At 45.4% G+C, this 25,761-nt stretch overlaps 1 protein-coding gene across 28 annotated transcripts in view; it reads left to right on the plus strand.

Moving 5' to 3' along the window:
- Window positions 1–24,571, plus strand: part of GPATCH8 (G-patch domain containing 8) — a 117,155-nt gene extending 92,584 nt beyond the window's left edge. For 18 of the 28 annotated variants that reach the window (XM_084857164.1, XM_084857175.1, XM_084857180.1 and 15 more), the window contains 4 exons: window positions 420–506; window positions 1,357–1,500; window positions 11,920–12,050; window positions 12,911–24,570. In XM_084857164.1, the coding sequence (XP_084713290.1) occupies window positions 420–506; window positions 1,357–1,500; window positions 11,920–12,050; window positions 12,911–16,748 (4,200 nt within the window). In that variant the 3' untranslated portion in view covers window positions 16,749–24,570. Of the gene's footprint in view, window positions 1–419; window positions 507–1,356; window positions 1,501–11,919; window positions 12,051–12,910 lie in introns of all 28 variants that reach the window. The other 10 variants (XM_084857190.1, XM_084857189.1, XM_084857188.1 and 7 more) reach the window with 1 other exon arrangement.
- The last annotated feature ends 1,190 nt before the right edge of the window (window positions 24,572–25,761 follow it).

A 25,761-nucleotide genomic window follows, 5' to 3' on the forward strand; every position in this document is an offset into this window, starting at 1 on the left:
CTCACATCTCCATTTAAAAGGATCTCAGGTAACAGGATTAGGAAAGGCCTCTGCCTGCGAGACCCTCTGCCAGCCAGATGATACTGACTTTGAATAAGGAAGCTTCATATATTCACATGTTACAGGATGGGCATTAACTTTGCACACTGCTTCCTTTTTTAGAGATTCAGATTTGCAATATGGAGAAAAAACTCCTTTTCTTTGGTCCTCCTGAAATCTCAACACTCAGTTCATGCATCTGATTTCCTTGAAACAAAATCCCTTACATGACATTGGGGTCCCCCAGCATGGAAAGCTTAGTAAATTATTTTGCCTCCAGTTATCCATTTGGAAATGAGTTGAACCAATGTTTGAGAGAAATCAAATGTGTGTTTACTATATATTTGGCCAACTAATTTCTATCTGCTTTGGTTGATTAGCTTGATTATGCTGAAGATGCCACAGAACGGAGGCGGGTCTTGGAAGTGGAGAAGGAAGATACCGAAGAACTGAGGCAGAAGTACAAGGTATCTAAATTAACTTCTGCTATGGATAGTTGAGGGAATTACTGGGAATTTTGTACAATATGGTGGCCTCCCTTTACCTAAAACATCTTCGTATGGACTGATTTGATCAAAGTATAAGCCATGGACTGTATAAACCAGGGATGGACAGAAGAGAGACTGTGACCCACCAGTGGACCCCTAGCAACTGTCTATCTGCTGATGACTGGGATTCTTGCAGAGAATACTGGACTAGCAGGATCACTTCGAGGTTCACCTACTTACTTATGATGATCATAAGCAAGAGTGCACACTCAGATGAGTGTGAATTTAATTGAAAATAAATTAGTTATTACCTTAACTGTTAAGAGATCTTGAGTATGTATTATTGCTTGGCAAACTTACAACACATCATTGCAGGGATTTTAGGGGGTGGGAAAGGAGTGAGTGAGACCACAGGCTGAAGTCAGCCCATTCCTGGTCTGCATGTGCTGTCCTTTGGAACAATTTTCTTTGGAACAAGCTGTTTATAAGTGCATTCCTCCTTCAAATCCCGCCTCAGTCCCAACTTCTAAAAAAAAAAGCCTTGTCTAGCTATACCCTGTTTTCTTCTCCATTGGCACCTGTTTCTCCTGCACCCCAGCCTCACAGATAATTTATCAATCCCAGATAACTTCCCCCTCCCTCTCTGCTTTCTGTCTTGACCATCTAATATAGATTATAAGTACTCCCAGCTGGCACCAAGTAATTTTTGAACAGTGCTAAAAAGTAGCAGCTGCCTAGATTGTTACCAGTAAAATATTAAATGTTTAATGAATGCCTTCCCTGGTTTCTTAAGAAGGTTTAACCAACTTGACTCCTTTTGCTGTTGCAGGATTATGTGGACAAAGAAAAGGCAATTGCCAAGGCCCTTGAAGACCTTAGAGCCAATTTTTACTGCGAGCTCTGTGATAAGCAGTACCAGAAGCATCAAGAGTTTGACAACCATATAAATTCCTATGACCATGCCCACAAACAGGTAAAAGGCCAGCCTGTTGTCCTGTGTGTCTTGATCATCTTGTGTGTTTGTGAGGTGATGTAGCTTTCTCAATACAGTGCCTTTTAATTTCCTTCAGTCTGTTTTACCTTTGTCTCTTTCCCCCCCTCCCCTACAACAATGACATCTTGATGCTGCATAGTTCAGTAGGAGTCGTCAGAATGAAAATAAAGAACAAATGAAATGACTTATCTGTTGGCAAATTAATATGTTAATTACTGGAAGTACACTTTTCAGTTGTATCGGAACTCTTCAGGCCTAGCAGTACAGAGTAAAGATGTAGCTAATAATGCAGGACATGATAGCTGTGTATGCTAGCATTAACCTGATCTTTAAAATGCAGGAAGTGTTCCATGTAGCAACTGTGTTCATTTGGGGTTTATGTGCCAGTTTTCCAGAGACGTACTTCTCATTGAACGTTTTTCACTGCTTAAGGAAAGGTGCTTCAAGGCATTTTATTGCATCACATACCATTCAGACCTGACAGGGCCCTTGTCAAATTGAGAGAAACAACTTGACTTGTCATTCTATTAGCTGAGCTGAAGATCATTTTGGAATGCATGCCAAGCCGAATACCTGGTGCTATGAGGATTTGTTATGTCATTTATCTCTTAGTTGGGCATGGCATTCAACATTTATTTTTCATCTCTTCTCCCAGCTGTGTGCATCTTCAATATATGCCAAGATTTCATTTGAGCTGCGTCAATTTACCACAGTTGAATTTAATTCAAATCTATTGCTGTGGATATACCTTGTTCAGGGCACTTTACAGAATTTTAAGTATTCCCTCCTGGAGTGTTGCCTCCTCCCACTTTCCTTAGCCCAACCTTCCCTAATGAAGTGCCTTCCAGATGGTTTGAACTAAAATTTCCATCAGCCACTGTCAACATGGCCAGTGGTCTGGAATGATGGGAGTTGATGTCCAAAACATCTGGAGGGCACCAGGTTGGGGAAGGCTGCCTTAGTGAATCCCTCCCCTTCCCTAATCCTCTGCAAGGGTAAGGTTTGTTTCCAAAATAACTTTGATTAGGTTGTGGCCTTTAAAAAGTTGTTCAGCCTAATTTGTAGTCTTGCTCCAGCCATATTCCTTCCAACACAGTTGAATCCCTACACTAAATTTTCCTTTCTGTTCTGTTTTTTCACAGTCCTTCCCATGTCCCTTAAACCCACTCCATCCTAATGTCATTACTTATTCAACCCCATTGATGCTGGTCCTCTCCTCAAATTTAACATCCTTACCCACAGTGTCTGTATTGATTTGGGGTCCTGATTCTGTCAGGGCCCAGTCAACAGTAGATTCTTTTAGATTACCAAGATGAAACAAAGCCACTTGTGCAAAAAGATGACCATTTATTGATAGGAAATGAATGCAGAATATATATACAAAGAAAGTTCACATCTCCCCATACTTGATAAAACAGGCAACCCTGTCGATCTGAGTCCCCAAGACAGACAGGGAAGCCATTCCTGGGCCAAAGGTTCTCCAAGCTGGTAATGCATATTTCCCTTTAAAGCAAGACCAAATTGGTCATCTCTTAGCACAAGCTGATATAAGTTTCTCTCTCTAAGTTCAGTCGCTGACAGGCTAGATTCTCTCGCTCACACACACACGTAGGAGAAAGGGGCCTCCCCTGCTGGAAGCATCCAGCTTGGGCACCTAATTGCAAAGAGATTCCAGCTCTTGGGAGGGGATTCCTCGCTCCTCTGTGAGAATCAAGGCAGCACATCCTTATCTCTTTAACTGGACAAAGGCCTAGCAGTATCCAGCTGTTGACATACTTGCTTAGAACCAGTTAAGGCCTGGTGTAAAAGGCCTACTTACTTAACCATAAAACTGCTGGTTAAGCTACATTACACAGGTCTACTACCAGCATCTAAGAACTCTGTGAAGTCCATGGGTTGATTCATTAACCAACTCACCACAGTGTCAATGTCCCCCCGCCCATCAACTGGGTGCCTTATGGTCTGGCCAAAACATTCAGCCAAGCTCTTTCTGATGTTTTGGGAGGCTGGAGATAGGGCAAAAATGGATCCTGAAGTAATGATCTCTGAGGGTCAAATTTCTAAATGAGGAGGTGGGGATGGGGAGGCATAATATAACAAAAGTGGTAGTGGGTTGTGCTAGTCTTTCTTTCTTTTTAACTGTTAAAAAGCTGTGTTTTTTTAAAGCTGACATGGTGGCAGACCTGCAATAAGGAGCAGCAGCCTGGCAGTGTACCTTATTTACCTCTCCATCATGAGATGGCCTCTGCCATTCCAGCTGGATTTACCAACCCAGGGCCTGATGCTACAGTCAGAATGGCTCTAATTAATGGTGGAGAGAAATGCTCTCTCAGGTGGATGTCATCACTGTCAGTCAATGCAACAACCCACACTCAAGGCTGAGTTGTTGACCATGAGCTGTTGTGTGAACCTAGCCCTGGCAATTCGTTAACCATGATTCATTAACCACAAACAACCCACAGTTCACAGCCCAACAACAAACCATGGGTTCTCTTCATGGGTTGTCTATGCTAGCAAACCATGGTTTGTTAGCATGGCTAGGTTCGCACAATACAACAACCCACGGTTCAACAAGAACCCACACTCGACCCATAGTCAACCTTGCGTGTGGGTTGTCATGTTGTGTGAACTCAGCCATTGCAAGAGAAACGCTGTCAGTTGTATTACTGAATTAAACATTTGCAAACATTTATCATTTGAACGAAAGGTTAGAGGGAGAATATTCATGAAGTTGGGAATGCAGGTTTTCCAGATTTCCATACAGTCATAAATATGGCCCTTACACTTGAAAACTGAGCTGCTTTGAGAGCATCAGAAACAGTGTTCCATATTTCTCTGATGCCATTGTGGCAACATACATTTGTCAGTTGGAGTCTGTGGGCCACTTCCTCATTACTAGTGTGCTTTGATGAACAGATATATTTTCTTCAGTTGAAATCATCCCCCACATCATATATTCATGGCCAGGCTACATGTAGAGGCTTGGTTTTAAGCCAAACTAGTACCGCCAACATGTTCTGTTTTTCAGAACTGCATAGACAGCAGTTCCAAAGAGAGAAAATGCTATCCAGTGTTGTCTTTAGCATTGTCCAGGTTCTTCTCTTACAGGAATTGATTCAGAAGTTCATAGAATCATAGAATAGTAGATTGGAAGGGGCCTATAAGACCGCCGAGTCCAAGTCCCTGCTCAATGCAGGAATCCAAGTCAGAGCATCCCTGACAGATGGCTGTCCAGCTTCATCTTGAATGCCTCCAGTGTGGGAGAGCCCACTACCTCCCTAGGTCATTGGTTCCATTGTCGTATTGCTCTTAACAGTCAGGAAGTTTTTCCCGATGTTCAGCTGGAATCCGGCTTCCTGTCACTTGAGCCCATTATTCCGTGTCCTGCACTCTGGGATGATCGAGAAGAGATCCTGGCCTTCCTCTCTGTGACAGCCTTTTAAGTACTTGAAGAGTGCTGTCATATCTCCCTTCAGTCACATACACAGTTCTTTCAGTCTCTCTTCACAGGGCTTTGTTTACAGTCTCCTGATCATCTTCGTTGCCCTCCTCTGAACCCTCTCCAGCTTGTCTGCATCCTTCTTAAAGTGTTGTGCCCAGAACTGGAGACAGCACTCAAGATGAGGCCTAACCAGTCTGAGTAGAGGGGAACTAGTACTTCCGGAGATTTGGAAGCTATACATCTATTAATGCAGCCCAAAATAGCATTTGCCTTTTTTGCAGCCACATCACATTGTTGGTTCATATTGAGCTTGTGATCTACAACAGTTCCAAGATCCTCCTCACTTTTAGTGTTGTTGAGCCATGTATCCCCCATCTTGTAACTGTGCATTTGGTTTCTTTTTTCCTAGGTGCAGACCTTGGCATTCATCCCTATTAAATTTCATTCTGTCGTTTTCTGCCCAGCACTCCAGTCTGTCAAGATCACTTTGAATTTTGTTTCTGTCTTCCAAAGTATTAGCTATCCCACCCAATTTTGTGTCATCTGCACATTTGATCAGCATTCCCTGCACCACCCCCTCCATGTCATTAATAAAAATGTTGAAGAGCACTGGGCCCAGGACTGAGCCCTGCAGTACCCCACTCCTCTCCCCAGTTTGAGAAGATCCCATTGATAAACACTCTTTGAGTCCAATCCTGTAGCCAACTGTGGATCTACCTGATAGTTGTTTCATCTAGCCGACTTTTAGCTAGTTTGCTAATCATGGTATCATGGGGCACTTTGTCAAAAGCTTTGCTGAAGTCGAGGTATATGATGTCCACAGCATTCCCACCGTCCACAAGGTAGGTGACCTGATCAAAAAATGAGATCAGATTCGTCTGGCAGGATTTGTTCTTGACATATCCATGTTGGCTTCAAGTAATCACTGCATTGTTTTCAAGGTGTTACAGACGGATTGCTTTATAATCTGCTCCGGAATGTTCCCAGGGATTGATGTCAGACTGACTGGTCTGTAGTTCCCAGGTTCCTCCTTTTTACCCTTTTTGAAGACAGGGACAACATTAGCCCTCCTCCAGTCATCTGGCACTTCCCCCGTCCTCCATGATTTTTCAAAGAGAATAGACAGTGGCTCTGAGAGTTCTTCTGCCAGTTCCTTTATTACTCTAGGATGCAGTTCATCTGGCCCTGGAGAGTTGAACTCATTCAAAGTAATTAGGTGTTCCTTGACCATATGCCTATCGATCTCAAGCTGCAATCCTGCCCCTTCAGCCTGTACTTTGCCTTTGCCAGGGGGCTCATAGAGAGCCAAAGTAGGAATTGAGCACTTCTGCCTTTTCCTTGTCATCTGTTATCATTTTGTCATCCTTATTTAATAGTTGAACAACCATTTCTTTCCTCTGTCTTTTACTATGCATGTATCTGAAGAAAGCCTTTTTGTTGCTTTTAGTATCCCTCGCTAACCTCAACTCGTTCTTGGCTTTAGCCTTCCTGATACCATCCCTGCAATTCTGTGCTACCTGCCTGTACTCTTCCTTTGTAGCTTGGCCTTCCTTCCACTTCCTATATGTGTGCTTTTTTGTTTTCAGTTCATCTCTAAGCTTTTTGCAAAGCCACATTGGCTTCTTCTGTTGTCTTCCGCCTTTTTGTCTTGTTGGAATTGTTTGTAATGGTGCCTTGAGAATTTCCTTTTTTAAAAGCTCCCACCCATCTTGGGCTCCTTCTCTCGTTAGAGTCGCTTGCCATGGGACCTTACTGATCATTGTTCTGAGTTTATTAAAACTGTCTTTCCTAAAATCCAGGTTATACATTTGGCTACACTCGGCTTTTGCTTCCTTTAGAACCAAGAACTCAAGTGCAACATGGTCACTTTCCCCCAGAGTTCCCGTAACTGCTACTTGATCCACTCTGTTGTTTAGAATCAAGTCAAGGATATCTGATCCTCTATTTCCTTCCTCTACTTTCTGTAGGAGGAAATAATCAGCAACACAAGTCAGGAATCTGTTGGAGGGGCCATGTTTGGCAGCATACCTGGCAAGTTCACGGGTCTTCGCAACATACTTGGGTTTCGACCCCACGCAGCAAGGAGTCTCTCACTACTACTACTCTTGTTGTTGTTATTGTAGGCGTTGGTTTCATCACCTCTGCTTGACTGACCTTCAGCCCCTTGCTCGCTCTCATGCAGGTTCCCCTGTAATTCTTCCTCTGTAGGCTGTCCTCCAGTCTCATCCCCAAGTACCTGGAAATGGTTCCACAGCTCCACTGCCTCCACTGGTGCAGAGTGGCTTCTAATTCTTCTGCTCCTGTCACCCTTTTCCAAGGAGTATCCTCTACTGCATTTTTCCTCGCCTCAGCATTTTCCTCTTCTGCCTCAGCTTCCTGTTGCTCTTCTAGCTTCTGTTCTTCACTTTGCTGCTGTAGTTCCACCGTTCTGTCCCAGAACTCTTTGTGTTCTCTTATTCCCTGGAGGGTTGACAGTTGCCGCTCCAGTCCTCTTACTTTTTCTTCCAACAGCGTGATCAACTTGCACTTGTTGCACGTGTAGACCGTGGCTGGGAGGTGGGAAACAGACTGCAGCTTTCTGCCTACACAGCTGCTGGGAGTACTTAGGCCACACCCCCTCAATTCAGTTGGAGCTCTCAGGAGCACCTGGTGAGCTCACAGCCACGCAGAAGGACAAAGGACAGCCCTCTGGGCTTCCTCCAGCCCACTTACCTCTTTGCCTTTGTCTCCTTTGTCTCCTCTTCCACTGCAACTCCCCTGGCCAACTCCTGTTTGCTCTCCCTGTTCGCCCACTCTGGTCGCTCGCTCCCTGGGAGCCTGCTTGCTTCTATAGTCCCTAGACCAGCTGGAGCAGCTTCCTCTGCTCTGCTCAGCTGGGAGGTGGGACTGTAGTTACTGAACCATCATTCACTGCTGCTGGAGGAAGCAAAGGAAAGCAAGGAAAACTCTGAAAGAGCCCCTTCATGCACAGGCCTTGTCTATTCTGGGCTTGCACCACAAGTTTGTGCATTTATGTGACTTGGGCATGCTTTGTCAGTTGCTCCCACCTGTGAAGCCAAACAGCAGAACTCACTTGAGCGAGAGGGAAGAAGGAATGCATCTGAGGATGCATAATAAGGCAGCCTTCAAATATCCTGAGACTGAAGTAGGGAATGTCAACAGCCTTGCTGGATAAACCAATCAGAAGTATACTGTGAAGAAATGCTAAAGCTGCTTTACTCACTGTTCAGTAACTACAACTTCTCTGTAGCCCCTTTGTGCCCATATTGGGGGAATTATTTAGCATGTGTATGATAGGGAACTTGTATGATAGGGAAATGGGATGGTCCCATATTTTTTTTCTTGGCCTACCTAAGGCATGGAAATATGATAACGCACGCTAAGAGCCAGTGTCTTGTCGTGTTGTGGCTAGAGTACTAGACTTTGATGTGAATACAATAAGGATTCACATCACGCAGCGGTGATACTCGCTGGTATGCATCACCTATATTAATGAACTGTTGTGAGGAGAAAATGAGAGAATATCATGTGCAGCAATTTGAGCACCTTGGAGGAAGTGTGGTATAACATCACAACTATTTAAGGACCCTGATGTATAAGAACATCCCATGCTACTTGAGATGCAGAATTCATTCTTGCTTAATATGGATTAGCTATCGTTAGGGACTCACTATTTCTGGCTGACTTGATAGCCACCCATTATTTTCTACTAGCCAGCTGTGAAGTCCAGTACCACCATGATATTGCAATTAATATTATATCCATTTTCAAGGCAAGTTTTTTAAGTGAGTTTAAAAAGAATGGAAATTATGTATTAATAAATTGAGCGTTATCTGGACAACTGAATGCAGGAAATCAGGGGGCCACAAGTTGTAGTTAAACTTGTTAGGTAATCATTGTCTAGCAGCCAGCTGCAAAGTCACAATTTCAGTGGGCTTCACTTCTAATTAAAGAGGCTTAGGATTGCACCATAAATGGATTGCAAGTTGTATTTAGTCACTTAATAACTGTTAAATTAGAAATAGGTCTTGTTGAGTTCAAGTATGTGTATGTAGGATAGTATAAAGGTAGTATAAAGTGCATGATTTTTTAGTTTAATAACTATCCAGAAAGTAATATCTTGTGATTTTCAGAGCTCACATGAACTGAAGCCTGTGTATTCTATAAAAAAAAAACACCTACTGACACATGGAGTATCTGACTTTGAGGTGCTCAGCTTGGTCTTTGCATGGATTGGGGCAACCAGCAGCTAAAAAAGGCATGCGAAGTGGCCCTGCCTCTATATCAGCAGATCTTAAGCTATACAAACAGTAGGGTGCCTGCCTATTTCTGCTCCCTCCTTTTGGAGGGCACTATTCCCTGGGGAGCTGCAGTCAGTGAAACAGGCTAGATGTTGACTAAGGCGCAAATGGCATAAGTCCCAAAGCAAAGATGGCCAAGCATGCTCTAGAGCACATACTTGTGCCTATTGCATGGCAGTACAGGCAGCAAAGAAGGCTTATTTTGCTGCCTCTATTGCATCCTCGAGTAGCCATCCAGCAGAGCTCTTCTGGGTGGTCTGGAGGCTGTTAACACCCTCCCCAGCAAATGGGACCCTGGCCCTGTTGAGGACCAGCTTTGACCTTTTTACATCGCACTTTGAGGACAAAAATTGCTTGTCTTCGTAACAAACTTGATGCTGCTGTTAGCGCAGTTTGAGTCGAGATGTCTGATGCCACCATCTGTCCAATTTTGTGGGATCAGTTTCAGTTGCTGCAGCCTGGTGATGTGGACAAGGTACTTGCAGCAATGCAACCGACCACATGCCCTCTCAATTCCTGCCCCTCCTGGCTAATACAAGCTAGCTGAGGGGGCATGACTGGGTGGGTCCAGGGAGTAATAAATGCTTCCCTTCGGGAGGGGGTGGTCCCTGCTGTCCTTAAGGAGACCGTCTGACCGCTCCTGGAGAAGCCCACTCTGGACCTAATGGTTTTAGAAAACTGCTGGCCAGTCACAAATACCCCTTTTTTAGGGAAGGTACTTGAGAGGGTTGTGGCGGAGCAACTGCAGGCACTCTTGGAGGATACTGATTACCTAGACCCATACCAATCTGGGTTTTGACCTGGTTACGGGACTGAATCAGCCTTGGTTGCCCTGATGGATGGCCTTTATTGAGAGAGGGACGGGGGAGTGAACCCTGTTAATTCTGCTCGATCACTTATTGGCTTCTCGTACTATCGACCATGGTATCCTCCTGGATCGACACCATGGGGTGGGTATTGGAGGCACTGTGTTAACAGTGGTTCTGGTCCCACCTACAGGCACAATTTCAGAGATTAACATTGGGTGACTATTCCTCGGCCCCTTGGCAATTGAGCTGTGGGATTCCACAGGGTACTATCTTGTCCCCAATGTTGTTTAACATATATACGAAACTGCTGGGAGCAGTCATTAGGGGATTTGGAGCCAAATGCCATCAGTATGCTGATGACATGCAGCTCTATCTCCCTGTGACATCCGAGGCTGTGTAAGTCCTGGATCAGTGCCTAGACTCAGTAATGGGATGGATGAGAGCCAATAAATTGAAGCTGATGGTTGTTCCACATGGAACTATAGCCCTCATTGGAGTTCACAAGGAAAAGAGCCTTCAGGGTAGTGGCCCCCCCTCTTATGGAATTCCCTGCCTTGGAGGTCAGGCAGGCACCAATGCTGTGTTGCTTTCAGCACCTCCTGCAAACATTATTATTTCAGGAAGCCTTCCTTGAATGGGGCAGTTTATCAAACTTGGTTTTATCAGAACTCTATTACTTTTTAAATATAAATATACACACACACACGGTGTTTTTATTCTTTATCTTGTCTGCTGTTCACCACTCTGAGGTCTTTGGATATGGAGTGGTATACAAATCCTGTAAATAAATAAATAAAACATGCTGAAATGAGGAAGTAGGAAACCAGCTAGGGAAGCAGTTAGACCATTGGATGACAACGGAGTTAAAGGAATACTAAAGGAGGATAAGGAGATTGCTGAGAAGCTGAATGAGTTATTTTCATCTGTCTTCACTGCAGAAGGTGTAGAACAGATACTTCTGCCTGAACTGATGTTTTCAGGAAGGGAGTTTGAGGAGTGAGCCCAATAGTGGTGACAAAGGATAAAGTTCTCAACCTTATTGACAAATCAAAAGCTAATAAACCACCAGGCCCAGATGGCAACCATCCTAGAAATCTTAAAGAAGTCAAATATGAAATCCCTGATCTTCTAACAAAATATGTAACACGTTCCTAAGATCAGCCTCTGTACCAGAGGACTGGAGAATGGTCAATGTAACACCAATTTTTTAAAAAGGATCTGGGAAATTATAGCCTGATTAGCTTAATGTTTGTTCTGGGAAAATCGGTTGAAACCATTATTAAAGATAAGGGTATTACTTTCAGATTTTGGAACTTGGAAATCAGATTTGTAAATAAATTCAGCTTTTAAGGCTTTTGCTCCATTTTTCCTTTTTCATGGAATGTTGTGAGGAGTCCAGATATTGCTGGCTTCCACTGATAACCCTCCTGTGTTTTCTTATCGCTCCTTCCATGTTTTCTCTTACGGAAAATCTGTGAAGGAAGGAAAGACAAAATAGCTGCACAACACCTTCTAATAGTTAGTGCTAGGATCTCTCTGTCTGGAAGCACCCTGAGTCAGATCATTAAGCTGCCTCACCCAGTCTTATCTACAGGGTCTTGGGCAGAGGTCTTTCCTAGCCCTGTTATTTGAGATCCATTAACTGGTAATGCCTGGGATTGAAGCTGGGATCTTTTGCATGGCAAGTGCCCTAACAATGAACTCTGTGGCCTCCTCTTAATTGTAGTGGATGGGCATAGAATGGATTGGGGAAAGACAGTTGGGGAATACTTTGCGTGGGTGGGGCAGACACCTTCATGGTTCCATCTTATTCCCCTCTCTTTTCCTCTCTCTTGTTTTTCTGCAGAGGTTGAAAGATCTCAAGCAAAGAGAGTTTGCTCGCAATGTCTCATCACGTTCCCGGAAAGATGAGAGGAAGCAGGAGAAAGCCCTCCGTCGTCTGCATGAGTTGGCTGAGCAGAGGAAGCAACCTGAGTGGTGGGTGATGGTCTATTAATGCCGGAAAAGGAAGGCTTGTGCCAACTAGCAAGTTAGTTAAACTGACTTACAGCTAAACATTCAATTACAACCCGTTTGATCCAAGTCCTGTACTATGGACCGAATAATGTGCTTTGATCTTCGTAGGATAGAATTTATCATGTGGTCGCCAAAAGAGGAATGCCTAGCTCACTGGTTGACAGTCCAAGTTGCCTTACCCCAACTCCTCCCCACCGGAAACAGATTTCGGAAGGGTGGTATGCATGGCACGTGTGCAGGAGGGAGATAGTTCCATTAAATCCGACAGGTCTGGTGATTTGCATGGGAAAAGCTATTCATGGGAAATGAATCATGGGGCGGCCCTTATTCACATAAAGTAACACATATGCATCAGAACTTTGTGAAGCCTTCGATCTCAGACACTTCCCTGAATTTGTCCTTGGACAGCGCTGGCTCTTCGGCTTAGAAACGGGGACGAGCACCGTACCCTAGAGTCGGACACGACTGGTTGGGGACACCTTTACCTTTTTTAGAATATTTCACATCCATTTTTTAAGATTAATAAATGCTCAGCTTCCATAATGGATGTACTGGTTAGAGCACAGTAACCTTTCCACATTTCATAGTGTTTGTGGAACTATTTGTTAAATCTTTGTCCTTGAATATATACTGAGCTTTCAAAGCAATTCCACAGAAGGTAATGAGAGGCTGAGTAGGCATGGTTGGAGGTGTTTGGGTGAAGAAGAAGGTTTGGATGTTAATAACCAGAGGCTCTAACCATCCTTTCTCTCTCTCTCTCTCTCTCTCTCTCTCTCTCTCCCTCCCTCCCTTCTCCTCCCCTCCACTTCACAATCCCCCAGTGCTCCAGGAAGTGGGCCAATGTTTAGAACCACTACTGTGGCTGTAGATGAGGAAGGAGGAGAGGATGACATGGACTCAGCAGCTTCCAGTAGTTGCTCCTCCTTCTCACCAGCTTCTGGGCAAGTTACCAGTATAACCACAGACAAGGGTATTACTTTCGCCAGTGGACAAACCAGTAGCAACACCGGGCTTGGGCAAGTTTCTGTCCAGGTACAGCAAGCTGTCAGCTTGGGGGCTAATCCTCTTAAGACAGGTGTGTCTTTCTCATTTGCCAAAAAGGCCCCTGTGAAGCTAGAGTCAATCGCCTCTGTCTTCAAAGACCATGTGGATGAATCCAGTTCTCCTGATGATGAAGTCAAAGCTGATGAGAGATCCCATTCAGATTCTGGGGCTTTGGGTAAAACTGGGGATGCCGAGGGGGCAAACAGCCCTGACACCAAGGCAGATGAAGAGGAGCAAGCCCATGAGAAAGATGGAGCAGGTCTAAATACCACACTATCAAAACTGAAGAAGATGAAACGAGATGATGGACCAGTGGCACTAGAACCAGAGTATTATCACTACATCCCACCTGCTCACTGCAAGGTGAAGCCCAACTTCCAGTTCCTGCTGTTTATGAAGGCCACAGAGCAAGTAGAAGCAGAAGCGCTGAGCAAGAAAGAGGCATGTGAAAGGAAGCGGAGCAATTCCCCCAAACCCAAAGTGGCAAAAAATTGTGAGAAGGTGGCAGTAGCAGAATGTGTTGCCCATCAGAAGGAACCAAGTCCCACCCCCAAAAGTAGCAAAATGGAAGATAAAGACACTCCAGAAAAGGCAGGCAAGCAGGAGGGCAAACCAGTCAAGGGAAGTGATTCTACAGAGTCAGGTATCAGTAAAGAGACTCCCCAACCTGCACCAGTTGGTAAAGAAACCACAGATGGGCCTAAGCATTTAACAGGGCCCTTCTTCCCAGTACTGAGTAAAGATGAAAGCACCACCCTCCAGTGGCCTTCAGAACTGCTGATCTTCACCAAAGCAGAGCCCTCTGTGTCATACAGCTGCAATCCCTTGTATTTTGACTTTAAGCTGTCTCGTAACAAAGACACTAAAGCAAAAGTAACAGAAAAACAGAATACCACAACCAGCCTTTCTAAGGAGAAAACACAGTTGGCTGAAGGTGTTGATGCAAGCAAGTACAAGGAGGTGGACCACCTAGCTGGCAGCTCCACCACAATGCCAGAAAGCAAGTCCCTGTCAATGTGCAGCAAGCAGGAATCCAGCCCTGTGAGCACTGGCAAGAGTGAAGGACTAGAAGACGGCAGCAAAAATAATCTTGTTGGTCGCAAGGACAAAATGGGAAAATCCCACAAACACAAGAAGAAGAAGAAGCACAAGAAGTCCACCAAACATAAACGCAGGCACAAAGGTGAGGCAGAGGAGAAAAGCAAGGAAGGGGACCCAGCAGAAGATAAATCCAAGAAACGGAAGAAACGCAAGCACAAAAAGAGCAAGTCCTCCTTTTCTACAGAGGCTGAGCGGACGCAAGGGACTGAAGATGCTGGCTACTCCAAGAAAAGAAAGTGGTGTGCTCAGGACTCTCAGCGGAAGTCTCTTTCTACTGAAGAAGGCAGCAGCAAGAAAGAAGACAGTGGCTCCTCTTCCCAAGATCACAGCAACAGGAAAACCAAGGGGGACTTGCAGCAGGCCACCTCTGCCACCAAGCGGTGGTCTTCCACCTCAGCGTCAGTTCAGCCCAGCCGTAGAGGCCGACAGAGCAGTGGTGGCTATGAGAGCGATGAGGACTCCTGCCACAAGCACTTCAGGCAGAAGTCCACTTCACAGTACAGTGACGACTATGATTCTGGCAGCGACTGTTCACAAAGTCGCTCCCGGTCAGGACGCAGGCATTCCTCTCAGAGGTCCTCTCAGAGGTCGTACTCATCGAGTTCGTATGCCTCCTCTGACAACAGCCGGTACAGCCGGCGGCGGAGCTACTCCGAAGACAGCTACAGTGACTACAGTGACCGGTCACGGAGTCACACCAAGTGCTCCCATGACTCCGAAGATGACTCCGACTATGCCAGTTCCAAGCGCAGGTCAAAACGGCGCAAGTACTCCACTTCAGAGGATGACTACAGCCTGAGCAGGAGCAGGTCCCGGAGCCGAAGCAGGAGTCGAAGCCATGCCAGAGGGAGGTCGAGGACAAGAAGTCGGGGCAGGACGCGCAGCAGCAGCTGTAGCCATAGTCGGAGTAAGCGGCGGAGCCGGAGCCGAACAGGGCACAGCTGGAAGCGAAGCAGGAGCTATAGCCGAGAACGTAGCAGGAGCACAAGAAGCCTTTCACAGAGGTCTCTTTCGAGGAAGGGGTCCCGGGGCCACGAAAGCCCTGGTGACAGGAGATCTGGGCGGCGGGACTTCATCCGGTCCAAGATCTACCGCTCACAGTCCCCTCACTGCTTCAGAGCCAGGCAAGGTGAGGGGCCTGTAAGAAAGGAGGAAGCAAGAGGGGATGAAGTCACAGGGACCAGCAGTCTCTCCCACAAGAGCGCCAGCTCTAGCTTACCGAACAACTGTAATAATGAGGAGAAGAACTCTGCCACAGCCAGGTTCCTTCTGGAAAAAATTCAGTCCAGGAAGGTGGAAAAGAAGCCCAGCAGCAATGAGGACTCTCTTGCAGGGCCTCACAAGGTTGGGATAAAGCTGAAGGATCCCCCACAGGGCTATTTTGGCCCAAAGCTCCCACCCTCACTAGGCAACAAGCCTGTCCTTCCATTAATCGGAAAGCTCCCCACAGTCCGAAAACCAAGCACCAAACAGTGTGAGGAATCTGGATTAGAAAGAGGAGTGGAACTGGAGCTGTCAGAGCTGGATGAAGCAACTCGTGATGGTGAGGAGACAGTCCTGGCAAGCCAACCCCAAGTGGAGGAAGCCATGGTGATGGGAACACAGGACAACCTTCCAGTCGATCAGAAGCCAGAAGAAGTGGCCACAGAGATGGCTCCTGTTCCCCTTGAGCCACCGGTCCTCCCAGAGCACTATGGAACTGGCGATCTGGTTGTGCCACACAGCTTCCTTCCTGAATCCAGTGAAGGTGAAGCTTTAGAGCCTCTGGACAGTGGGAATCCGCCTGTCTCCATAGAAGGCAGGATTGTGCCCTTGGTGCCAGATGGTGAGCACTTCCCTGGCTACGTGCCACAGAGTGGAGAACCAAGCATCAGCGGGGAGCCAGAGGCCACTGAGGATTCTTCCCTGGCACCACTGGAGAGCCAGCCTATCACCTTCACCCCAGAAGAGATGGAGAAATACAGCAAGCTCCAGCAGGCAGCTCAGCAGCACATTCAGCAGCAGCTCCTCGCCAAGCAGGTCAAAGCCTTTCCTGCCTCAGCAGCCCTAGCTCCTGCCACAGCCCCTGCCCTGCAGCCCATCCACATCCAGCAGCCTGCCGCAGCTGCAGCCACCTCCATCACCACTGTGCAGCATGCCATCCTGCAGCACCATGCAGCGGCAGCCGCCGCAGCCATCGGAATCCACCCACACCCTCACCCCCAGCCTCTTGCTCAAGTGCATCATATCCCCCAGCCCCATTTGACCCCCATCTCATTGTCCCACTTAACCCACTCAATCATCCCAGGGCATCCTGCCACTTTCCTGGCCAGCCACCCCATCCATATCATCCCTGCCTCAGCCATCCACCCAGGTCCCTTCACTTTCCATCCTGTACCCCATGCTGCCCTCTACCCAACCCTTCTAGCACCCCGACCAGCTACAGCTGCTGCCACAGCATTACACCTCCACCCTCTTCTGCATCCCATTTTCTCAGGACAGGATTTACAGCATCCCCCCAGCCATGGCACATGAAGGAGTGAAAAAGAGGCAGCCTCTATTGGGGGTTGTGAGGAGAGAGGACAGAAGCATGTCTGTCTATGCGTGTATATCAGTCTCTCTTGCTTTCTGAAAGGTAATGGCTGACACCGGGCCTGAGAACAGCCAAAGAAGGGAAGGATTGGGCAGGGAAAGGGAGCCTCAAGGTAACAGATCTGTGGGAGCGGGGAAGGCTTTGTTGCTGGAAGCCTGTTTGTAAGGATTTTCAGGGGCTCATGAATCCAAGGAGGTAGCTTATTCGCGTCTATATGGATGTGAGGTTCTTTAGCAGGTGTGCCTCACCCCTCGTAATTTCTGATGCTCATATTTTAAATTGTTTTCCTTCCACCCTCAAAATCTAAGTGGGTAATACCTAAATTATCTTGCATTCAGTATCTGTGTTTAATATAAAGTGTGAAAGTAACTATTTGAGTCCACCTTGAAGCTTAAATTGAGCTAAGGAGCCAAGGGATGGTCAACACATGGACCCATCCTTCTGTTGCTCCCCTCTTCCCTGCTCCCATTTGAGAACCACGTTCAGTAGCCTGCTGATCATTACAAACAAAAAACCATGACCAGTTTCCAACACCAGAAAGGCTTGGCAATGCTGTCCTTCCAAAGGCTGCTGAGAGAGAACAGAGAGCAATCCCTGTCAGTCCTTGAAGCAATATGTTGTACTGGAGTCCTGTGACCATCTTGAACATGACTCTGTGACTTGTACTCTTTCCTCTGTAATATTTGGTTCCTTATTAACTTATGATTTCTTTTTGAGAAGAAAAAATGTTTTAAAAAATTGCACTGAACTCTGTACATGTCAATGCTGCTTTTTGTAGCTCCTCTGACAAATGTTCCATATTGGTAGTATACTGCAATAACACTTTTTATAGCCTGTTCTTTGAGTGGTACTTGTTAAGGTGGCTTTGGTTATCTATACATTTCGATGTCGTTGGAAAGAAAACTTGTGTCAAAGGTTCAACGCTTCTAGTTTTGGCTAGGATACAGGATAACTTCAAGCATGTATATTTTGAGCTCATTTTTCAAGATTTTTTATGTATCAAAAATGAAAAAAATGCTTTTTTTTCATTTTACAGGGGAAAATGTGACAAGATTTGGAATAAACAAGGAGCAGTGAATTGGACCCTTTTGTACCATAGCTAATGATGAACTGTCTGGTATAATGACATCTATAAAAGAGGACTAGTATGGCAGCTGATGTTTTCACTACATGCTGCAGTCAGTAGCCAGGCCACTAGTTTGAGAAAATCAGCCAGTTGGTTTGACAGAGCAGGAGTCACTTTCCAAGAAGGGTGGGTCCCATAGAAAATATCCGAAGCCCAGCAGTTTTTCCTGGGATTCAAACCACTTGTTTTGAATAACTGCAACAACACAGCTTCGGGGGGCGGGGGGTGAGAGAGAGAGAGAGTTAAAGCTCAAATATGTGCCTTTTATGTTTTGCAGAAGTTTTGAGTAGTATGTTTTTGCTTTGAATCTTCTTTCTTCTAGCTGTTGGTTGCCCTGTCCTCACAACTGTCCCTTTAATATACGAGATGTGTTATCTTGAGAGAGAAGAAACCTCCGTATTGCCACTCCCGGAAAAAAATGGAGTTGGGGGGAATTAAATTAAAATCTCAGTTTAGGGAGGAAGGGTGCAACGGGGAGCCAGTTTCCTGCAAAGTAGTGGTTGTTTGTGACTTGGCTGTGTCCAGACCAGAGGGGCACTGCTAGTTCAGCCTGAGAAGCATTTGTGAGTTTGTAGGTCTCCACTCCAACATTGTGAAAATACTGTTGCCTGCTGCCCTGAATTCCCAGGCTGTAGACTGCTCTAGGCTTCCTTTCCCTTTTGCTAGAAAGGATACTAGCACTGGAAAATGCTGCTCTGACAAAGGGACTCAGTTGGTAGTTGCTATAGATATTTAACGAGTAACAGTATTACTTTTTCAGTGCTTCATTCTCTTGAGGTTCAGATTGAAGACACAGCATCCCAACGGGGCACAGGAGGAGGACTTCCACCAGAGAGATTACAACAAGGAGAACACACCATTACTTCAGTATCCGCAGGCTATATTTAACTTTGTCACATAAAAGTGTGTGTGTGTGTGTGTGTGTGTGTGCGCGCGCGCGCGTGCATGCGCGGTCGTGTGTGTGTGTGTGTGTGTGTGTATAATGAGGAAAATAAACTTTCTAATAAACTAGTAATTTGGGGGAAAATGTGTGTTTACTTGTTTCCCAAAGGATCAAATTCCACTTGCTAGTCCTCATATTAAGACTCTTTTTTCTCACATCCACCCACACCCACTCCTGGCACAGAGCACAAACTAATGTGTTGGACTACAACTTCCATCATTCCTGAACATTGGCCATAATGGTTGAAGTCCATTTTTACAGATGGAGGGCACCAAGTTGGGGAAGGCTGCCATCTACTACATATCTTGGTTTAAGAAAAGCATCCCTGTCTGTCTTCATCCTTTCAAAATCCCTTGTTGCTATGATCTCACTTCAAGATCCTGGACCATGTTTACATGAAGAATTAGCTTCTTGAATTGAAAAAACCAAAATTGATTGACAGTCTGAACCCATGTTCTCATTAACCCCACTTAGTACCTGCAAGAAAAGGCACAGCTTATTCAGTGGTATCAGAGTGGTCCTATGTGTGTCAGCTGAGATAGTCATGCAAGCAGAGAGAGGCATTAAGAAGCTCATGACATACCCTCACTGTTCCCACAGTTACTCAGTGTGAATAATGAGTAGTTGGGTTAGAGATTCTTATGATCCCTCTTGCTCCCCTGCCAATTTATTTTATTTACTTATACATGCATCTCTTTTATCATTCAAATAAAAGTTTCAGTGTTTTACATGAATTCTTTTAAGGCTCCAAAAATGCTACCAAAAAAATCATGCCCAGGAGAGCGTTCCACAGCCAGGATACCACAACTGAGAAGGCCCCTTTCCCTGTCAGCACCTGCCTCGCCTCAGCTGGCTAAAGCATCTGAAGAAGCGCCCGGGACTGGTGCAAGTAATTTTGCTGCCCAAGGCAAAGGATAAGGTGGCGCCCCTCACAAAATTCCACAGGGGGCAGGTCATGCGAATGGCTGAAGGGCATGGGAGAAATGGCTGAGGAGTTTCTGCCACCACACCTCTTGCAACATCGTCTGTCTCACCGCCTAATGTTAGGGCCAACCCTGGTAGCGCCTCTGAAATTGACCTCTGTGAACAGGCAGGCTGATGTTGGGACAGGTGATCTTACTAGTTACCCTGGCTCTTAGCATTTATTATTATTTATTAACATTTCTATGTTGCCCCATAGCCAAAGCTCTCTGGGTAGTTTACAGAAGTTAAAGGGCTTTAAAAGCCAGTAGCAGCACTTTGAATTGAGTTTGGAAACAGCCTAGGAACCAGTGCAGCTGCTTAAGGATATGTGAGAGGCTCTCCCAAGGCCCAGTCCAAGTTAGCCGCTATATTCTGAACTAGCCACAGTTTCCAGACAGTCTTCAAGGACAGCCTCCCATACAATGCATTAGTGAATACAGTAATCTAGCCTGTAGGTTACAAGAGCGTGGATAAATGCGGCATGGCTATTTCTGTCCAGAAGGGGCCACAGTTGTGCACTAACCAGTGGAAGGTAGTCCATGCCACTGTGGCCGCCTGGGTCTTTAACAATGAGCACCCCCAAACTGCAAATCTGATCCTTCAAGGGAATTGCAACCCCATCCAGAACAGGTTTGACAAAACCATCAGGGACAAAAGAACTACCCATAATTTCTCCATCTTGCCTAGATTGAGCTCCAATTTACTGGGCCCTCATACAGTCTGTTGTGGAGCTTGGGTATTGGCTCAGCACTTAAAACATAGTCCTAGTCTATTTATATACCAAATTTTCCACAGAGCAGTTCACAAAACAAATACAACCACCATAATTATAATAAAGCATATCATTGTCTTGTCTTAATTGACTTCCACTGCCTTGCCTTAATTAGATGTAAAGGAGAAATAAGAGTTATGTGTTGTCATGGCTGCTTGCACAGTGCTTAAAGCAAAGCCAGGAAGAACTTGTATTCAGAAATGTTAAAAACTTAGCCTACCCATGCTGGTTGAGATAGCACCAGTGACTCGACATAAAAAATGGGTCCAAAGAGTGGACTTACCCCTGTGCCTGCATTAGTAAATTCCATTCCTTCCACTAACCCAGGCACATGGTTTTGCTTTGCCTGTGCTTCTTGATAAAGTCCACACTAGTTTCCGCTGAACCCATGAAGGAGGCAACTATGCTAATTTGATAAGAGACACCTTCATATATGTGTGTGGTAGGAAACAAGGAGTTTTTAATTACTCTCATCAAGTGGAAGTTGTAGGAAGCCTACAACCAACCCTTTTTGTCCTCTAAAGCCTAATTGAACCATAATCCCATTTTGGGGTGGGGGAGAGATTCTGTGTTCTGGTGCAACAAATTGCACAATTGGACCCAAGCTTGGAAAATTGATTTCCAAAACTAGGCCCTGATTCAAAACTGTATGTGCTCTTTTTCATATATTGCAAACCTGAGTCCTAGTGTTTGAAAGCTGCTTTTAGGGGTCAGCCCTGGCTCATCTGCACTTTGGTTCACTCTTTCTCCTTTTGGGGGTCAGCCCTAATCCTGCCCACTGCACTTTGACTTAGAAGAACTGCCATAGTGCACCAAATCTATTACGTATCCATTTATTTTATTGCTGGATTTATTTAACACTTTTTTTAATGCTATACAAAAAATATTTTCCCAACAGTAGTCAGATGTCTCCCAGGTATGTTACCAATGTCTTAGGTTTGGAGTTTAGGAACTGATGTGTTCTTTTTCTAAAACTGGTTCTGTCTCTGATCTTGTCGACGTTGCTTAGTTTTCTACAAGAACCATAGAAAACCAATCATATTTTCATAGCTCAATCATGATTTAGGATTACAGCCTACATGTGTATAACAACCATTAAATGTGCAGTCCTATGCATGTTTAGACCGGAAAAAGCCCTACAACTCCCAGCATGGCTGGCTGGACCATGCTGGGAGTTGTAGGAGTGCTTTCTGTCTAAACATGCATAGGATTGTGCCCTTAAATCATTTAAATATTTAATATAGTAAGGCACATCACCATATATAGAGTCCTTGATTATCTGTGATGCTTAAATCAGTCCTCTAAGGCTAGAATGCTATTATTTCCATATTACAGATAAAGAAGTTGAGGCTGAGAGTTAGTTGTTTACTTAAGGTGAACTTGTGAGTTTGTGGCTGAGAGGACATCTGAATTGGGCACTTCCCAGCACACATCCAGCCACTATAGTACATCCATTCCTTTTTGGAAGTAAGTTCAATTGGAATCAATTGAATTTTATTTCTGTATAAATATGTTCAGATTATCAGTTTTTCTATATGGCAATACTTACTGGGTTTTGAGGATAGAATTTTAAGCGAACGTCATTGAGGCCAAAGCAGAGACTACAGTGTCCTTTTTTCCATCTTAATTTTTAAAAAATTGTCCAAGCAAGTTAACTAGTTCATATAAGCAATCCTTATAGGTGATGCATTTTTTATGTTGCTTGTTTTTATAAGAAAATAGGTTGATACAGATTTTTTAACAGTTTATAAAATAATTGCATTGTCTTTGTTTTTTTAGTGTATGTTTATATGTAATTTTGTGTAATTTATGCTTTTAGAATGCCTCTGAGGAAGGAAAAAATGTTTTCCAAAACACACTGGGCCTTAATAAATGTAGGCACTTCTGAGAACTGTTTCTCCTCTGGTCATTTTCCCTTCCCTTGTGGGTTTTGATGGTACAGATGCCAGCCCACAGAAGCAGCCCTTCAACTACCAATCCCTAATAATCCGCGATGTTCATCACGTTTTGAGGGAAAGGGTTGCTGTTTTGTTGGGCTGAGGTCTGCAGCTCCTTCTTTGCCTCTGGCTTAAGGACTTCCCCCTCCCACACAAAACACCCAGTGCCAGCTCATCATCGGCCCCCCTACTCCCATTTTGGCCTCAGATGCTAAAGACAAACAAAAATGCCCTTGAGAGTCTGTTAAATGTTTTAACACTGCATGATCACAGCTAACCACGAAATGTTTGAGATTAAGTGAAGGGGCTTTCAGAGGAGAGACTGTAACCTCCTGGTGGCATCTCTATATAGAGGCATTTATACATCTGCCTCTAGAGTGCGCCAAATATGGCAGCCTGCAGGTTTTCATATACACACATACATAGTGCTGCACCCACCATTTAGGCCTTGGCAAATGATTGGCCCCACCCACTCCTAACGCCAGAGCTCTCCAGCTTGCCACTGGCACATGCCTGGAGGTTTATGCTGTGAAACTCCTGCATGATCTCTGATAAATGTTATCTAGGAATTCCTGTTGGGAAGCTTCTGCATGACTTCTGATGAATATTATTCTCTTCAGCTGAAGTAGGCTTAGTGGGGAGGAAGAAGTTGAAGTTGAGGAAATGTGTCAAGACCGTGGCTATTATGGGTATGGAAGAACTCATTTTAATGGGTAATGCCCAGCATTAAGAGCACAGAACCAGAAAGAAGGAGTACAGATAGGAAGAGGATGGCAGGAGGCCGTGGCTGCTTGGGGTTGCTGGCCCCTCTGGCTCTCTGGTAGGGTTCTTGCTCTTCTGTCCCTCAATATGGACCCTCAAACTACATGCAGGTGCTCCTGCAGTGTCCTCTGGATCCAATGGAAGCTATTTGGGGTTTGTCTTGGATTTCTACTGGGACAGTAAAGGCAGGTAAGACTATATTGTGTACAACACAGCATGGGGATGGGGGATAGCACAACATCAGGAAATGCCCCTATAGAAATGGGAGCTCAGGAGATGAGAACACACATCTTGGGAGATAGACCAACATCTGTATCCTAACAATGGCCAGCAAGAGGCCACAGAAACCTTCTGTTATCAAGTGTCCCTTTTCACACAGATACATGTCTTGAGTGTGCACCTTCAGACTTGCAACCTTGACGCTTGAAGGGATCTTTTAACATTGAGTACTGAGTGTCCCAAAGCTTGGTACCTTAAGGGTTGAGGCATTTGGTTGCTTAACCCAGGAGTAACGTATTAAAAAGAATTAAAACATACACTCAAAAGATTAGGCTAAGGCAATAAGCAGCCTAAGCTCTGTTCTAAGCAGTCTGGGTTAACAATTCAAACTAATGGTTCTACTTATGAAGACAGACACATTAAAAACCATGGTTTGGTGTAATTGACTAGTAGGTTGTGGTGGGGGTGGGAGTCCCAGAAGCAAAGAGAAAGAGGGGGGAAATGGGTGCAAGGAATGGGGACTGGAAAGGAATTGAGCTGATCATCAACCTAGCCATGCTTGTGAGCAAGGAGAGAGACAGCCAGCAAGTTGCTTGCCCCTGGATACACACAAGTCCGGGAAGAGAGAAAAAGGAGCAAGGGAAAACTGACTGGGTTCTCTAGAAAAAAGGAGGGTACTGAAGGAAGGGAAGGGAGCGGGGTCTGGCCAGCTAATGGACTGGCTGGGATGAATTTAATAAGGGGTGAATTTGTTACTTCTGCGTATCTGTGCAGTTCTTTGGGGTGTGATGAAGCTGGTGGCAGTGGGTGCCTTTTCAGCAACAGAGAAAGGGGAAAGGGGTTCACAAGATTCCTCTTGTGAGAGAGACTGAAATTTGGGGGATCAAAAAGTCCTAACTATCAGGTTGTCAGGGTGCTGCTTATACGCCCCAATTGAGATTAATTATTAAAACTCAAATGATGGCAAAGAGGGGAAAAGATCAAGGGATTAACTGGGAAACAATGGTCATGCCAGAGGGGTGATGGTTGTGCACTGCCTCGTCACAAAGCCCAAATAAGGCGAAGCAGGCTTATTTGGAGCAAAATCCTTGTGATACAAGGTGGGTCAGAGCAGTATCGAGCCCCCCCCCCCCCCCCGCACAAAGCGCCTCCTCCTTGTATATTCGGAGCTCTGCTTAATGCCTGAGCAGTCAAGACAGGCTGTCTCCAGAGTGTATCAACTTCTGAAAGTTCACATGGAGGGGCAGGAGGAGGAAAGGGGAAGGCCAGCGGATGCAGGAAGGAGGGGAGAGGCAGGAAGGAGGGGAGAGGCAGGAAGGTGAGTGCAGGAGGAGGAGGGAGTGTGCTTTGGTGAATACGAACTCTCAGCCAGAACGGACACCAGCAGTCTCCAATCAGAGAGAGTGGAGGGGGAAAGGGAGGGGATATATATACTTCAGGGAAAGGCTGCGTTTGGTTATTGCACTAGCTATGTGTTTGGGAGAGGGCTGGTGTCGGTAGACGAGTGCGCGTGTGTGCACGCATGCGTGCATTCCTAGGAGTTGTTCCTTCAATTTATTCAATTTTGATCACCATTAGGCTTTCCTCAGTATTTAAATTAAAAGGAAACAGCTTGGTTGTAGTGGGATTCTTCCCTCGCTCCTTGCTCATCCGTCCCCTTTGGGACAGTGTCTTTGCAGCCCCCCTTCCAGCTACCTTCTCCTATTTCTTTCTACCTTCCACTAGTTTGTTATTTGTATTAGATATATTAATGTTGCCTTTCCATATATTTTCAAACTAACATAGCTTTTCCTCACTCATTGCTGCTACACCCCCTCCCCCACCATTCCTATTTCTTTGTTTATGTCACTTGGACTCCAGAAAAGACTGTGTTTGTTATAGAATCATAGAATCATAGAATAGTAGGGTTGGAAGGGGCCTACAAGGCCATCGAGTCCAACCCCCTGCTCAATGCAGGAATCCAAGTCAGAGCATCCCTGACAAATGGCTGTCCAGCCTCGTCTTGAAGGCCTCCAGTGTGGGAGAGCCCACCACCTCCCCAGGTAATTGGTTCCATTGCCGTATTGCTCTAACTGTCAGGAAGTTTTTCCTGATGTTCAGCCGGAATCTGGCTTCCTGTAACTTGAGCCCATTATTCCGTGTCCTGCACTCTGGGATGATCAAGAAGAGATCCTGGCCTTCTTCTCTGTGACAACCTTTCAAGTACTTGAAGAGTGCTATCATATCTCCCCTC

This window comes from Heloderma suspectum, chromosome 5 (genome assembly GCF_057233095.1).
Source record: "Heloderma suspectum isolate Gila_16-S chromosome 5, 16-S_ref, whole genome shotgun sequence".
Taxonomy (NCBI): Eukaryota; Metazoa; Chordata; class Lepidosauria; order Squamata; family Helodermatidae; genus Heloderma; species Heloderma suspectum.